The sequence below is a fragment of the Cervus elaphus genome, chromosome 18 (assembly GCF_910594005.1).
Source record: "Cervus elaphus chromosome 18, mCerEla1.1, whole genome shotgun sequence".
NCBI classification, from domain to species: domain Eukaryota; kingdom Metazoa; phylum Chordata; class Mammalia; order Artiodactyla; family Cervidae; genus Cervus; species Cervus elaphus.
Window position 1 is genome coordinate 84,016,049 of NC_057832.1, and position 16,507 is coordinate 84,032,555.

At 45.4% G+C, this 16,507-nt stretch overlaps 2 protein-coding genes across 5 annotated transcripts in view; one reads left to right on the forward strand and one right to left on the reverse strand.

Moving 5' to 3' along the window:
- Window positions 1–1,957, reverse strand: part of OGDH (oxoglutarate dehydrogenase) — a 67,504-nt gene extending 65,547 nt beyond the window's left edge. For 3 of the 4 annotated variants that reach the window (XM_043871863.1, XM_043871864.1, XM_043871862.1), the window contains exon 1: window positions 1,860–1,938. The gene's annotated coding sequence lies outside the window, so the exon portion shown is untranslated. Of the gene's footprint in view, window positions 1–1,859 lie in introns of all 4 variants that reach the window. The other variant, XM_043871861.1, reaches the window with a different exon arrangement.
- TMED4 (transmembrane p24 trafficking protein 4) lies at window positions 1,079–15,682 on the forward strand. Its single transcript, XM_043871790.1, has 8 exons — window positions 1,079–1,100; window positions 1,568–1,991; window positions 12,296–12,561; window positions 12,663–13,088; window positions 13,284–13,384; window positions 13,497–13,622; window positions 14,059–14,205; window positions 14,646–15,682. Exons 1-8 carry the CDS (start codon window positions 1,079–1,081, stop codon window positions 14,793–14,795), a joined length of 1,662 nt encoding a protein of 553 aa, XP_043727725.1. The 3' UTR covers window positions 14,796–15,682.
- Window positions 15,683–16,507: the final 825 nt, after the last annotated feature.

Sequence of the window (16,507 nt, forward strand, 5' to 3'; positions counted from 1 at the left end):
ATAATTGTACAATTATTCCAAAATAAAACTATCTAAAAATTTTAAAGATGGTACAGTACTTTTCTCAAATGGGGCAGTGAGGAGTAAGACTAATTAAAAGCAGATCTGATATACATAGATATATATGCAAGATACACATATAGCATGGTAAATATTTCACATTTAATAAGCTGTATGTTCAAATTTAACTGAAATCAACAGAAATTAATGCATTTCTGAAATCAGTCTTTAAAAGTAACTAAATTTCGGTGATGGCTGCATACTATGAATACACTACAAACTAGTGAATTGTATACTTGAAAGAGTGAACAGTATGGTACAAGAATTATATCTCAATAAAGCTGTTAAAGAAAAAAAAAAGGTACTTCAAATGTGGAAAATGCTCTTCAAAATTTTATCAGGATACTCTAATCTTTCTTCAACTTTCTAAGATCAGCTAATTTGCAAAGCTAGAATAGTATTATACATTTTCAGACAGTGAGGGTCTTGCACAAAAAACTGCAGTTTGACTCTTGCACCTCTTGTCACAGTGCAAACAAGACTTCATCCAGGCCATTTATCCTAAAGCTGCTCAGAGCAGTAAACCTGGGAGTCAGCCTCTAGTCCCTGCTTCAAAGTACAGGTAAAACCAAGCGGAGAAACCCCAGGACAAAACAAGAGTTCACACCTCAGGTCTGAGTCATCTCTCCTCCGTTATGGGTGAAGGGCAGAGAGAGCAAGTTCTTGTCTGGACTCATGTCTCGCCACCAGTTTTCTACTAAGCTTTGGGACACAACTACACTGACATCAGGTAGCTTTGCGAAAGGGAAAAGGTACACTAGTGTGTTCCTCAAGGAAACGCGCTTCATCTCAACATGAGCTACCATATCCCTGCAAGAAAGAAGCGTACTGAATACAGTAGGGTACTGCAAGCTAGTCTACCCATTAAGGGTGTTGCCCCCCAAGAGTTCACAGGGAGGATGGGTGCTGTGGGTACTAAGCATGGAGGGCTCCTGAGTATATGGGCACTGAGCACGCGTGCAGCAGAGTAACCCATCCATTAGGGGTGTCACCCTTTAGAGCACAGAGAATGGAAACGATGAGTGCCGAGTACAGTCAAGGTACTGAAGAGAGTGGAGGTACCAAGTGCTGGAGGGTAATTCACTCAAGGGTTCACCCCAGAAGAGCGCAGGGAGGATGGGTATGGGGGTACTGAATACACAGGATAGATACTGTGGGGTAATCCGCTCCTCAAGGGCGTCACCTCAAGGAACACAGGAAGGATTAGTACTACGGGCACTGAAGACAGAGGGGTACTGCAGAGTAATCTGTTTCTCAAGGGGTCGTCCCAGGGGCGAAGGGTCAGTGCGGACAGAAGCCGACCAGCGGCTTCGCGCTCTGGGAAAAACGAATGCCCACAATTCACAGCCGGTTCGTCAAGGGCGCGCCACCCTTCCAGCCGTCCAGGCGGGGAGAGGACACAGCCTGATGACTCCCACGTGATGCCTCCTCGACCTTGGGGGTCACCCTGGCCGCTGCGCCCGTTCCCTCACATCCGCCGCGCAGCCCACCCCCCTGCCCATTACAGCCAATGGCTTGCCGCTCCGCGCCCCGCGCGACCTCTGCGCACGCCCGCACCCGCCAATCTCCGCCCGCCAGGAGGCGCCCCCCGCACCATTGGCTGCCACGTCCGTCTGTCAGGCTCCGTCCCACCCACCTCCCCCCGTCAGCCCCGCTCCAGCCAGCTCCACTCCCTGTCACCGGGGCGGCGGCGCTAACGAGGGCGCGGTGGCCCTGCCCCATGCCAAGACCCTCGCCGCCTGCCTGACCGGAGCGGAGCCTCCCAAATCCTGCTGGACCCGGCGGCTGCGCAAGCCTACCTGTCTCCGGCTCAGCTCCACCCGAATGAGGCGCCGACACCCCACTCCGGGGCACCAAACTCTCGGCCCCGCCTCAGCGTGTGGCGTCAGCACGCCGCCCCTCCCTGAGACGAGTGGGGCCGCCCCTACCTCGTGAGCGGGGCCTTGACGTCACAGAGTCGCGCCCACATCTCCTGTGGCGCCGTCTTGGGGTGATAGTGTTAGCTTAGAGGTTGTGGCTTGCTTTTGGCATGTCCGGTCCTGACCGGCTTGCGTGACAGTTCTGAAAGGGGGTGTGCGTGTTGCTAAGTACTGTCTCCTGCAGTAGGCTGTCAGGAGTCCTTTGATGGAGAACTGACCTGGTGTGTGCTGTCAGAAGCAAACCTTGGTCGGCAGTGCGCGCTCGAGGCGCCGCAGGCAGTGACCGTGGAGTGAGAACCAGGAAGTCCTAACCCTGACACTAGGTTTTCCCAAAGTAGGCAACGGGCCTGCGGGAGCCTTCACTTGGTGCATGGATGGTTTATTATGCTGTTTCATCGAATACCAAGTGGCCATCCGCTTTTAGAGGTTATTTTACTTACTGCTGAGAAAGGGGGGAAAAAAACCACTTTTACTAGGACACCTCAATCGTAGATACAGCACTGTTTTCAAAATGTGGAGGACAAAAATCTTAATTTTGTTGAAATATGGTAAGTTGTAAGCAATCACATACTGAGAAAGTCCTTTCAGTTCTTCAGTCTTTATTAGCAAGGGAAAAGCATCATTTAATGCTAAAGTGTCTTTAATTCCACTTTTTCTTCTTTCCCTTTTCTGACCAAGATAAGACTTAGGCTTAGGTGGACAATAATAAAGGTAGAAGTTACTTGGTCTTCCTGACTTGTGACAGGTTATCTTTGAGATATATGGCAAGTAATAGGTTTTCTGATTTACTGTAATGCTAAAATGTTTTATTTTGTAATAAAAATTTCCATTTTAAGACTATGTTCAGTTCAGTCGCTCAGTCATGTCCGACTCTTTGCAGCCCCATGAGTCGCAGCACGCCAGGCCTCCCTGTCCATCACCAACTCCCCGAGTCTACCCAAACCCATGCCCATCGAGTCGGTGATGCCATCCAGCCATCTCATCCTCTGTCGTCCCCTTCTCCTCCTGCCCCCAGTGCCTCCCAGCATCAGGGTCTTTTCTAATGAGTCAACTCTTCACATGAGGTGGCCAAAGTATTGGAGTTTCAGCTTCAGCATCAGTCCTTCCAATGAACACCCAGGACTGATCTCCTTTAGGATGGACTGGTTGGATCTCCTTGCAGCCCAAGGGACTCTCAAGAGTCCTCTCCAACACCATAGTTCAAAAGCATCACTTTTTCGGCTCTCAGCTTTCTTCACAGTCCAACTCTCACATCCATGACCACTGGAAAAACCATAGCCTTGACCAGACGGACCTTTGTTGGCAAAGTAATGTCTGCTTTTTAATATGCTATCTATATTAACTAGATACTAGTATGGGAAAGTGGCATCCAAATGACTGACAGTAGGGAAAGGCTGTTCCACACTGTCTTGAATTGTTCCTCCGTGTTTATTCCCCACAACTTAAAGGCAAGGACTGTGTCATGTGGCATAGCCGGGGATAGTGAGGTGACAAAGGGCAGTCATCTGGTCATAGGGATCTCACCTTGAAAGATCCATAGAGGACACAAGTGTATGAATCTGGGCCGAAATTCTGACAGAATTTGCCACCTGCTGGCAAGTGTGATACAGACTTGTAGCAATTTCTAAATTTCTCAAGTGAAGTGAGTGAAAGTCGCTCAGTCCTGCCTGACTCTTTGGGACCCCATGGACTATACAATCCATGGAATTCTCCAGGCCAGAATACTGGAGTAGGTAGCCTTTCCCTTCTCCAGGGGATCTTCCCAACCCAGGAATCTAACCCAGGTCTCCCGCATTACAGGCCAATTCTTTACCAGCTGAGTCACCAGGGAAGCCCACATTTCTAAAATGGAAAGGCAAAGTAGAGGTGGGGTTTTTTTTTTTCTTTTGTTTTTTAAGTAGGAAGTAAAGGACTGAACTGAATTGAACTGAAAGGGGCTTCCCTGCAGCTCATTAGTAAAGAATGAGCTTATTGCTCCTGCAATGCAGGAGCCTCCGGTTCTATCCCTGGGTCAGGAAGATCTGCTGGAGGAGGAAATGGTAGGAGGAAATGGTAACCCACTCCGGTATTCTTGCCTGAAAAATCCCATAAACTAGAGAAGCCTGGTGGGCTGCATTTCAAAGGGTTGCAAAGAGATGGATACAACTGAGTGACTGAACACACACATACATAAATGCTTGTGAGAACAAAGTTAGGCTGATATGTGTTCTGTGGATTTAAAGACTAGCAGAGGGAATCCCTGGTGGTCCAGTGGCTAAGACTCTGCGCTCCTGATACAGGGGGGCTGGGTTCGATCCCTGGTCAGGGAACTAGATCCCACATGCCACAACTAAGACTCTATGCAGCCAAATGAATAAAAATAAATGTTTAAAAAAAAAAAAAAAAAAAAAAGACTAGCAGAAAGCGAAGGAACCAAGGAACAAACCAATATTTTTTTTCTTTCTCCTTTTATTGTGGTAGAATATAAGAAAAAATTTGTCCTTTTAAAGAACAATTCAGTGGCATTAATCACTTTACAATGTTGTACAACCATAACCACTATCTATTTTACCATTCCAAAGAGAAATTCACAGGAAGCTCAGCTTGGTGCTCTGTGATGGCCTAGATGGGTGGGATGTGGGTGGGGAGTGGGGGGAAGTCCAAGAGGGAGAGGATATACATATGCATACAGCTGATTCATGTCATTGTATGGCAGAAACTAACACAACATTGTAAAGCAATTATGCTCCAATTAAAAATAATAATAAAAGAGAGAAATACTGTAACCATTTAGCAATAACTTCCCACCCCCCTCCCTTCTTCCTTCTCACTAAGTAACCTCTATTATACTTTGTCTCTATAAACTTGATGAGTCCATCTACCTCATATACAGTATCATATGAGGTACTGTATATATCTCATAGATAGTATTTGTCCTTTTATGTCTTGCTTATTTCACTTAGCATGCTTTCAATGTTCATCCATACTATAGCATGGATCAAAATTTCTTTCCTTTTCATGGCTGAGTAATATTCTGTTTTATGGATATACTGCGCCTTGTCTATCCGTTCATCGGTTGATGGACATTTGGTTTGTTTCTACCTTTTTGCTTTTGTGAATAGTGCTACTGTTACTGAACTAAACTTGGGTCTACTTGCCTGACTGGCAGCAAGACCAATCTACTGACACCAGGTTGTGGTGAAAGGAAATACAGTGTTTATTGCAAGGCCAAGCAAGGAAAAAAGGCAGCTTGTGCTCAAAAGATCAGAACTCCTCAATGGCTTTCAGGAAAGGTTTCGTTTGTTTTTTAAATTTTTATTCTTTATTTTTGACTGTATCACGTGGCTTGCAGGATCCTAGTTCCCTGGCTAGGGATTGAACCCATGACCCTGGTAGTGAAAGTACAGAGTCCTAATCACTGGACTGCCAGAGAATTCCCAGGGAAGTGTTTTGAAAGGCAACATTAGGGGAGAGGGTCACAGGGTGCCTGGAGGACATTGTAATGATTGGTTGGTGGTGAAGTAACTAGGTGCTATTTCAGGAGTCAACATCAGCCTTCTGGTTCCAGCTGGCCTGGGCTCTATGTGCTTGTGTTCAGCATGCAGTTAACGTCCTCCACCTAGTGGGGGTTTTTGTATCTGCAAAACAACTCAAGGATACGGTTCAGAATACTATCTACAGCTCTTGAGGAGGAACTATAAAGGTCCTTGACTTTGTTTTATGGCTAAATTATTATTAACTTGTCTGGACTGTTTTCCTTTGTTTTTGCCTTTTCTCACTTCTCTGATTAAATTTGCTTTTTGGAACTTAGGGTAAGCCTAGGGGCTTAAGCTTTTCTACAAACAAGAGACAGGGGAGGGCTTCCCTGGTGGCTCAGTGGTAAAGAATCCACCTGCCAACGCAGAAGACATGGATTAGATTCCTGGTCCAGGAAGATCCCACATGCCTATGTGCAGCTAATATCCCACATGCCTATGGGCATATGGGAGCAACTAAACCCATGTGCCACAACTACTGAACACATGCTCTAGAGCTCTAGAGCCTGTGAGCCACAACTACTGAGCCCGCATGCTACAACTACTGAAGCCTGCACACCCTAGAGCCCATGCTCCTACCAAAAGAAGCCACTGCCATGATAAGTCCATGTACCAAAACTATAGAAAAGCCTGAACAGCAATGAAGACCCAGCACAGCCAAAATTAAATAAATAAAATTAAAATCGTAAGAAAAAAGAGAGACAGAGATACTTGAGTCTGTCCCTGGAAAGTCCCACAGGGTCCTGCTTGGTTTCATGACAATGACCATTGGCTTACAAGTGTCTGTCAAGTACTTGTTTACAATTTTATTGGGTATTTCCTAGGAGCGTAAGTGGTTGGTCATATGGTAATTCTATCTCCAGCTTTCTGAGCAAGTGCTAAACTGTTTCCCACAGGGGCCATACCATTTGACATTCCCACTAGCAGTGCATGATGGTTTCAGTTCTTCTGCATATGCTTCAGTACTTAATTTCTTAAAGAAATTTTTTTATTATAGCCGTATTAGTATGTGTGAGGCGATATCATTGTTGTCTTGTTTTGCATTTCCCTAATGACCAATTATGTCAAATTTTTATGTGCTTATTAGCCATTTGTGTATCTTCTTTGGAGAAAAGTTTAAGTTGTTTGCCCTTTTTTGAATTGGGGTTTTTGTCTCATTGTTGAGTTGGAAGAGTTCTTCATATATTAACCCCTTATCAGGTATATGAGTTGCAAATATTTTCTCCCATTCTGTATGTTGTTTTTTTACTTTATAACGTTCTTTAATGAACAACAGTTTTAAACTTTGAAGTCCATTTTATCCATGTTTGTTGTTATTTTTGCAATGTTCATTATCTGTCACAGCCAAGAATCCATTGCTAAATCTGAGATCATGAAGATTTATCCTTCTTCTAAGAATTTTATGGTTTTAGCTTTTATATTTAGGTTGTCTATGCGTTTTGAGTTAATTTTTGTATATGATGTGCAGTAGGAATCCAACATCATCTTTTTGCACATGGCTTAAAGCTCAACATTCATAAAACTAAGATCATGGCATCTGGTCCCATCACTTCATGGAAAATAGATGGGGAAATGGTAGAAACAGTGGCAGACTTTATTTTTCTGGGCTCCAAAGTCACTGCAGCCATGAAATTAAAAGATGCTTACTCCTTGGAGAAAAGTTATGACCAACCTAGGCAGCATATTAAAAAGCAGAGACATTACTTTGCCAACAAAGGTCTGTCTATTCAAGGCTATGGTGTTTCCAGTAGTCATGTATGGATGTGAGAGTTGGACCATAAAGAAAGAAAGCTGAGTGCCGAAGAATTGATGCTTTTCAACTGTGGTATTGGAGAAGACTCTTGAGAGTCCCTTGGACTGCAAGGGAATCCAACCAGTCCATCCTAAAGGAAATCAGTCCTGAATATTCATTGGAAGGACTGATGTTGATGAACTGTATATGATGTGCAGTAGGAATCCAACATCATCTTTTTGCACATGACTTAAAGCTCAACATTCGTAAAACTAAGATCCAATACATTGGCCACCTGATGTGAAGAGCAGACTCATTTGATGCTGGGAAAGATTGAGGGCAGGAGGAGAAGGGGACGACAGAGGATGAGAATGTTGGATGGCATCACCGACTCAATGGACATGGGTTTGGGTAGACTCCAGCAGTTGGTGATGGATAGGGAGGCCTGGTGTGCTGCAGTTCATGGGGTTGCAAAGAGTTGGACACAACTGAGCGACTGAACTGAACTACCCAATAGGCAACTCCCCATTCTCCCCCTCCCCATTTGTAACCACCATTCTGTGTCTCTGAATTTACTACTCTAGATACCTCATATAAATGGAGTCATATATATTTGTCCTTTCTGACTGGCTTATTTCACTTAGCATAATATTCTCAAGGTTCATCCATGGTGTATCATATTGCAGAATTTCCTTTCTAAGGCTGAATACTACTCCATAGTTTGTATATATCACATTTTGTTTATCCTTTATCCACCCACTGATGAACAGTTGAGTTGCTTCTACTTCTTGGGTATTGTGAATAATGCTATGAATATGGATGTGCAAATATCTTTCTAAAATCCTGCTTTCTTTTACAGATCTATCCAGAAGTGGGATTGCTGGGATATATGGTAATTTGGGTCTTCCTTAGTGGCTCAGCGGTGAAGAATCTGCCTGCAATGTGGGAGGCTTGGGTTTGATCCCTGGGTTGGGAAGATCTCCTGAAGGAGGGAATGGTAATCCACTCCAGTATGCTTGCCTGTAGAATCCCATAGACAGAGGAGCCTGACGGGCTACAGTCCAGAGGGTTGCAAACAGTTGGACATGACTGAAGTGACTGAGCATGCATGCATGTAATTTAATTTTTTTGAGGAACCTCAATACAACTTTCCATAGTGGTTGAGCCATTTTATGTTTCCACCAATAGTTCACAAAGGTTCGTTCCTCCACATTATCAACACTTGTTATTTTCTGTTATTATAATAGTGAACATTTTAAAAATTGTTTTTGGCTGTGCTGCGTCTTTGTTGCTGCATGGGCTTTTCTCTAGTTGTGGCCAGCAGGGGCTCCTCTTCATTGCAGTGTGCAGGCTTCTCATTTTGGTGGCTTCTCTTGTTGCAGAATGCAGGCTCAGTGGTTGTGGCACACAGGCTTAGTTGCTCTGTGCCATGTGGGATCTTCCCAGACTAGAGATCAAACCTGTATTTCCTGCACTGGCAGGCAGATTCTTTACCACTGAACCACCTGGGAAGCCTTGTTATTATTTGTTAATAGTAGTCATCCTAATCTGTGTCGCTCATAAAGACACTTGTCATTGGACTTAGGGCCCACATAGATAATCTAGGATTATCTCATCAAGATCCTTAATTACATTTGCAATATCCTTTCTCCAAGTAAGGTGACATTCACAGGTTCTGGGGACTCAAACACTGACATGTCTTTGGGGGACCACCATTCAACTCATTATACTCCCTTTATTTTCCTCCCTGATACTTTCCTCCATCTGACATGCTATGTATTTACTCATTTATCTTGTTTATTGATAGACAATAATAAAAATAAATCTGCAAGGACAAGGATTTCTGTTTTGCTCACCAGTGTGTTCCCAGGGTTTAAAAGTGTCTGGTACAAATGGCTATTCAGCAGATACTGGTTGAATGAATGGCTAGCTAGCCTAGGTCAAGGCTTGCAGGAATTTCTTCCTCCCACCTTTGCAGGGTAAAGGTCTGGGACCAGGGGAATTAGATTACCTAAGACAGGTTTCTTCCTGTGGGGAATGCAATCTTTTTTTTGGCTGTGCCATGCAGGATTTTAGTTCCCTGATTAGGATTGATCTCTAATCCTCCTACAGCAGAAGCATGGAGTCTTAACCACTGGACCGCTGGGAAAGTCCCAATAATATCAAGATTATCCATCAATTAGGACAAATTACAGGGTTCTTTTTAAGAAAAAAAGAAATACAGATACCATTTTTTGCTAAAGGGATTTAGAATTCCTTGGATAAATGGCTGATTTTACGCCTACAACGGGAAATGTGCAAAATGGAAAACAAGGAAGACCCTAAAGACTACTAGAATTGTGTCAAAAGGGTATAGCAAAACAATGTTTTATTGGAGAATTTGAGCATTAAAAAGGGTAATGGGTTTAATGCACTGAAACACACTGTCTTACTGTAAATCCTCACTGGCTCTAGATTTGTTTGAAGGATATACCAAGGGCAGAGAAACATGTTAAATGTCACATTAAGAAACAATCAACCAAATTCAGAATGTGGAAAATTCTACAGGTCAAATGATCAAATTGCTTCAATAAGTAGATGGCATCACCATCATCAACAATAGAAAGGGAAGGGGAATTGCTTATCCACAGATTTGGCTTCCTGTGGTCCACAGCAGTCCGAAAATATTAAATAGAAAATTCCAGAAATAAACAACTCATCAATTTTAAATTGCTCACTGTTCTGAGTAGTATGGTGAAATCTTGCTCTGTCCTGCCTGGGACAAGAATCATCTCTTTGTCCAGGCGTATCCTGCCTGTTTATAGCGGCCCTCTTTAGTTATCAGACTGGCTGCACCACTATCACAGTGCTTCGGTTTAATTAACAATGACCCCAAAGTGCAAGAGTAGTGATGTTGGCAATTCAGGTAAGTCAAAGAGAAGCTGCAAAGTGCTTCCTTTAAGTGAAAAGGTGAAAGTTCTCAGCTTACTAAGAAAAAGAAATCTTATGCTGAAGTTGTTAAGATCTATGTTAAAGGGTGAAACTTCTGTGAAATTGTAAAGAAAGAAAAATTCTTGCTGGTTTTGCTGTTGAACTTCAAACTGCAAAAGTTACAACCACAACATGATTCCTCCTTAGTTAAGATGGAAAATGCATTAAATTTGTACAACAAAACTTTCTGATACCATATTCATATAACTCTTATTACAGTATAATGTTCTATTTTGCTATTAGTTATTGTTAATTTCTCACTGTGCCTAACATAAACATTATCATGGGTATGTATAGAATAAAACACATGAGAGAGAGATTTTGGGCACAATCTGTGGTTTCAGGCATTCACTGGGAGTCCTGGACCATATCCCCCTTAGACAAGGTGTGACTACTATGTATCAGAAGAGGTTTAAAAGATGTATAAATGAATGTAGTAAATAGACCTTTTTAACAATCCAAAGTTTATTGAGATGGGGTGGGGGGCACTGAAAATATACTAAGTACTAGAATTATTTATTTTTTTTTTAGTACTAGAATTATTAAAGAGTTATTTTTGTTTTGGGTGTGATAATGTTATTTTTAACAGTCCTTATTGGCTAGAAATACACTGGAATATTTATAGGTAAAATTATATGATGTCCAGGGAATCTTTAACACACTTCAGGAAAAAAAATGCAGAAATGGATAAATAAAATAAGACAAAATTTTGATTGCTGCTGAAACGGGTTGCTAGTATTTGAAAGCTCATTGTTAACTATTCTATGTGTTTGGAAATTCTCTTAATAAAAATTTTAAGACAAATTTTCAACCTTCCTTTGCTCTAATTCCACACCCAGTAAGGACCTTTCTGGCTTCTTTTTTGCCTTCCTCTGTCCCACAAGAGGAATGCTCTCATTAGGAGATGTAAACATGCCTCATAGATCTCCTCGTTCTAAGTTTTCCTCAAGACTTTTCCTCAATTTTCTTAGCCCAGATATTCATTCTCAAGTTGCACCAGTTTGCTCAAAAGAAGGTGAAGGACACAGAACCTTGGAAAAGGGAGGAACCTGCACAGAGGTCATCACTTAAACAAGAAGACTATCCCCTACTGAATTTGGATGAGATCACAAGTTGTTCGCACGACTGACTGCTGAGTGTGGCCAGACTGTGACTTCTTGTCCATTTCATTAAAGCTGAGCCATATGCTAATATTTAAAAATCAGATTTCATACTTAAACTCAAATTTCCAGCTTCTGACAAAAGAGATCTTATTTTCCGTCCTCACTGCACAACTGCTGCTGCTCAGGAAGGGTTTCCTTGTAAAACTTCTTTAATGCCACTAGGATATTTGCCTTGGTTCAATCCCACTTTTTAAGAGATAAATAGGAACATATCCAACACTACGCAGATTCCTGGGTGGGGAAGACCCCTGGAGAGGGAAATGGCAACCCACTCCAGTATTCTTGCCTGGAGAATCCCATGGACAGAGCCTGGCAGGATACAGTCCATGAGGTCGCAAGAGCCGGACACGACTTAGTGACTAAACCACCACAACACTAAGCACGATAAGAATGATTTTTACAGGGTTTATGTTTAGGAAGGATGGGAAGCAGCAGAACAAGCTCTGGGCCCCCACTTGCACTTGTCATGGGCCCATCAGACCAAAGAGGCTGGATTTTGTTCTGTTTCACATCTCTCTCCACTCTGAGCCCTAAACCACCGTGAGACAGTGGAGCAGACCCACAGCCCGAGGGACTGCATGTTCCACATCTTCACCTAGAGACAATGAGCAGCTGGACAAGTTGAGAGAGAACAATAAGGGCTGGAAACAGAGGCGGAGACGCCGCCGAGCCTCGCCCTTTTGGTGCAGTTCTAGTGACCACTGGACCGTCTCTATTTGTCCCTCTTCCCACACATCTCTCACCTTTAGCCCAATCTCCACTTTCTCTTCCTGGTAAGCACCCCCGGGTGACTATCTGTGTATACCCCTAGCAGAGGAGTGTCAGAAAATAATCATTCCAACACTGTCATCTCAAGCAACAAAACCGATAAACTCCTAAAATCTGGAACACCTAAACCTGTTGGCGCCTCACGGCTTAGAATACCGTTTCCTGTAGGTCTGTCTGGAGCCCCACCCAGGTGAGGCCTCCACCCCGAGGTCATGGCTTCCAAAGGCTCGGTGAGCCCCTATTCCAGGCGGCACCGAATGTGCCTGAGGCTCCTACACGATTTCTCACACCGGTATCCGCCTACTCGGAGTCTCGTGAACGGTCTGTCGGTCCGGGAACTCCGGCTTTCCTTTCCACGGTGGACCCCGAGTTCGGAAGCCTACATCGACCCAATCTTCCGGATACGGGACTCAAGCCCCGGCGCAGGCTGACGGGTAAGCAGCAGGGGCGAAGGAGTTGTCAACATTTCCGTACTCTGGCTCTGCCACGCCGCGTTTGCTGGGAGTAGGGCGCAGGCGCGCCCATGCGCACTGAGGAGAAGCCGCTTTTTGGTTGTTGACGGAACCCACTACGCCTCCAGAGAGAGGAAGGGACCAGCCAGTCTCCGGGCGTCCTGCGTTTGCGCACTCTCCCCTCGGCCCTGTAACTTGGCTTAAAGGACGCGAGCGGGGCTGGGGCGGGGCGGGGCGGAGCGGACGCAGAGCGGGAGTCACCGCGCAAGCGCATCCTGCGCCTGGTCTGTCTGCGTCGTCAAGGAGTGGGGCGCAGGTGCGCGCATGCGCACTGGGCAGAGGGCGCGCGTTGGCAGGTGTCTCGGCTGGGCGTCGGCGGGCAATGGGGTTGCCGGCGTTGCTGCTCCTTGCTCTGTGCGCGGCAAGCGCCCGGGGGCTTTATTTCCACATCGGCGAGACCGAAAAGCGCTGCTTCATCGAGGAAATCCCCGACGAGACCATGGTCATCGGTCAGGCGGGGCGAGGGTGGATCGGGCCCTGAGTTGTCCCCAAGACGCCGTCGGGCTCTCCGCTCGCAGCGGCACTCTGAGGACGCGCGGGACGGTGACCGGGCGAGCAGTGCCCCCTGCCTGGCGTCCCGGGAGCCGCGGAGTGTGGGAGCCGGACGGACTAGGCGGGTTGTGACAGCTCTGTCTGTTCCGCAGGGAACTACCGCACCCAAATGTGGGATAAACAGAAGGAGGTCTTCCTGCCCTCGACCCCCGGCCTGGGCATGCATGTGGAGGTGAAGGATCCTGAAGGCAAGGTAGGGCCACCTTCACTAGAGCTCTTGGGGTGGACAGAGCTCATAAGACACGAGCTTGCACTTGGCGAGGTTAGAGTAAAGGTGTGGGCTTTCACTGACTGCTCTGTTGCAGGTGGTGCTCTCCCGGCAGTACGGCTCAGAGGGCCGCTTCACCTTCACTTCCCACACTCCCGGTGACCATCAGATCTGCCTGCACTCCAACTCTACCAGGATGGCTCTCTTTGCTGGAGGCAGATTGGTAACAGTTTTCTCTTGGCCATAGCTCAGAATCTGTCACTTGGTTCCAAAGTTTTGATTTATTAAAGAACCCGCCTGCCAACGCAGGAGACCGAGAGATGCAGGTTCCATCCCTGGGTCGGGCGTATCCTCTGGAGAAGCGCATGGCAACCCACTCCAGTATTCTTGCCTGGAGGACCCATGGACAGAGGAGCCTAGAGGGCTATGGTCCACAAGGTCACAAAGAGTGGGACATAACTGAAGCGACTTAGCAAGCAGGCACATCATTTGTAACTCTTTGTGGCACAGTTACAAATAAGAAATAGACGTTGCCTGCCTGTCCCACAGGGACAAGAGTATGTTCCATAGCCTGGAACAGACCATCAGAGGTTGCATCACTTAGACATCATAACCTCACAATGGCTCTGACTTTGGGGTCCAACCTTGTTTCCTCCTAGCGTGTGCACCTAGACATCCAGGTTGGGGAGCATGCCAACAACTACCCTGAGATTGCTGCCAAGGATAAGCTGACGGAGTTGCAGCTCCGAGCCCGCCAGCTGCTTGATCAGGTGGAGCAGATCCAGAAGGAGCAGGATTACCAAAGGGTAAGGGCATGTCACTGTACTTGGCCATGGCAGTTGACCTTTATACCCATTACACCTGGAAGTTTCTTCTTGGGGCTTTCCCTACTTGGGAAGCAGGCTGTTCAAAGACTGGAACGGAGGGTATCAATGCAGATAGCCATTTTTCAGCTCTGTAGAATGAAGTGTAGAGAGGACAGTTCACCCTCTAGCAAAATCCATTGCCTGCCTCCTTATTTTGGGATCTTGCTTTAAATGGTTTAAGAATGTGATTTCTGTTCTAGCAGAGAAGCTCATGGAGGGGCAGCATGTTACTTCCTTGGGGCACTCCCAGGGGAATCAGAGGCAGTATTTCAAAAGGTGTTTGGTCCCATAGTTGAGTAGTGGCATGGGAGGGAAGGACCTTGCAACAGCTGAGACTGTCTCTCCTGCACATTTAACCCTGGGTCCATTGTCCTACGCAGTATCGTGAAGAGCGCTTCCGTCTGATCAGTGAGAGCACCAACCAGCGGGTCCTGTGGTGGTCCATCGCTCAGACTGTCATCCTCATCCTCACTGGCATCTGGCAGATGCGTCACCTCAAGAGCTTCTTTGAGGCCAAGAAGCTGGTGTAGTGTCCTCACCACGTGACCCTTTCCTGTCACCTCAATTATTTGGTACTTTCCCCACCCAATATCTTATCCACCTGGATTCTGAGGGAAAAAAAAAGTGAAAAAAGAATATAAGCCACATTGGTTCCATGGCAACAAAGCATTCAGATCAGCCACTTGTTAACACTGGTTTTCAAGGACACAGGACACTGGTCCAGGCTTTCAAAGATCTGTCTTGGGGTTTGTGCAGAGCTGGAACTGACCCAGGACTAAGTCTTCTTTTGCATCCAGTGATTTCCCCTCTTTCTCATAAAATAAGCAAATGAAAAACCCTCCTACGCCTTTAACCTTTCCCTTCATCTACTTACGAAGTAGGCAACCAAAATGCTCCACCAAGGCCTGCCTCACTGCTCTGCTCTCAGTCCTGGGTTCACTCAGCAGCTCTGTGAATGTAAATAGGGCCAAAGGCCCCAGAGAATTGAAAAGTTTTTCTATATATTAGAACTATTTTTTGATAAAATTATATATTTTCCTTCCTAGTTGAAGTGTTACTGCCTTTGTGTGACTAGCTGAAAACACCGGTGCAGTCCCTTCTGCATTGTTTATGCACACATCCTTGATAACTAACGACCATGGCAGCTCCCAGGACTTCAGCTCTCAGGGCCAGAGAGCAGCTGCTCTCAAGGCCTGATCAGAGGGCCAGGCAGAGAATTCTCCAGGACACCTGTGGTTTCCATCACACAGGGCCTGAATTCAAGAGTGAGGCAGTGACAGAGCTCACACAAGGCAGGACACTGTTACCCTCCCGTTTCCCTTAACTTTTATTTAAGCTGTGGTAAATGTTTTCCTCGCGGGAACCAGATTTGGTTCTTTATACAGATTTTTCCAGTGAAATAAAACGTGTTGTAGTAGCTGTGTTTGAAATGAAATAAAGAGGCCGTGGGCAGAGGGGAGGCACAAAAGGAGATGGAAGAAAAGCTCTTGGTCTGGGTGCTTCTGCAGCTGACTGGGAGCGGACTTGGGCATGTGGGCTTGTGAGGCTAGGGTGCGGGAACAGACAGGGTGGTGGCTCAGCCATGCACAGAGGGCAGCCACGTAGGCTTGACAACAAGGAATCCTGTGAAGAGATTAAGTATCTGTTTCTTAGCTCCCTGGAATCATAAGTGTAAACACATCTTAGCATACTTCCCTCATGCCTTTCTGCCATATAAAACTTAATACCATTAGTTGCCCATTCTTGACATTTTATTTCATGGTTTTATTTATTTAAAATACATTATTTATCTGACATACAAAACTAAATTCTTCCCTTCTTGTTTTTATCTTCCATATTATTCTACATGTGTATCTATTTTTACTTATAGAAGTATAAGCAATTTAGTTTTCTAGACCTTTTCACTTAATATTTTTGTAAATATTTAAGAAATTCCAGTTTGGGGTGACCATGTTAACGGTCCAGTGTGGTGAAACACCATAAATGACTCATCCAAAATTATTTGGATATTTACCATAATACTCTTAATATTAGAATTAACACGGAAAATGAGGTGGCCTTGAAACTAGTTGGTGTGTAGACCTCTGGCCTGGGGCTCTTTAGGAGCATGGGATGTGTCAGAAAGGGAACACACGTCTGTTGTGTGGCTGTTATTAGGAATCTACCCAGCAAAGCACACTAGTGTCTAGGCTGTAGGAATAGAGGAAGTAGCCTGTCCATCTGTGCATCTCAATTATGCTGA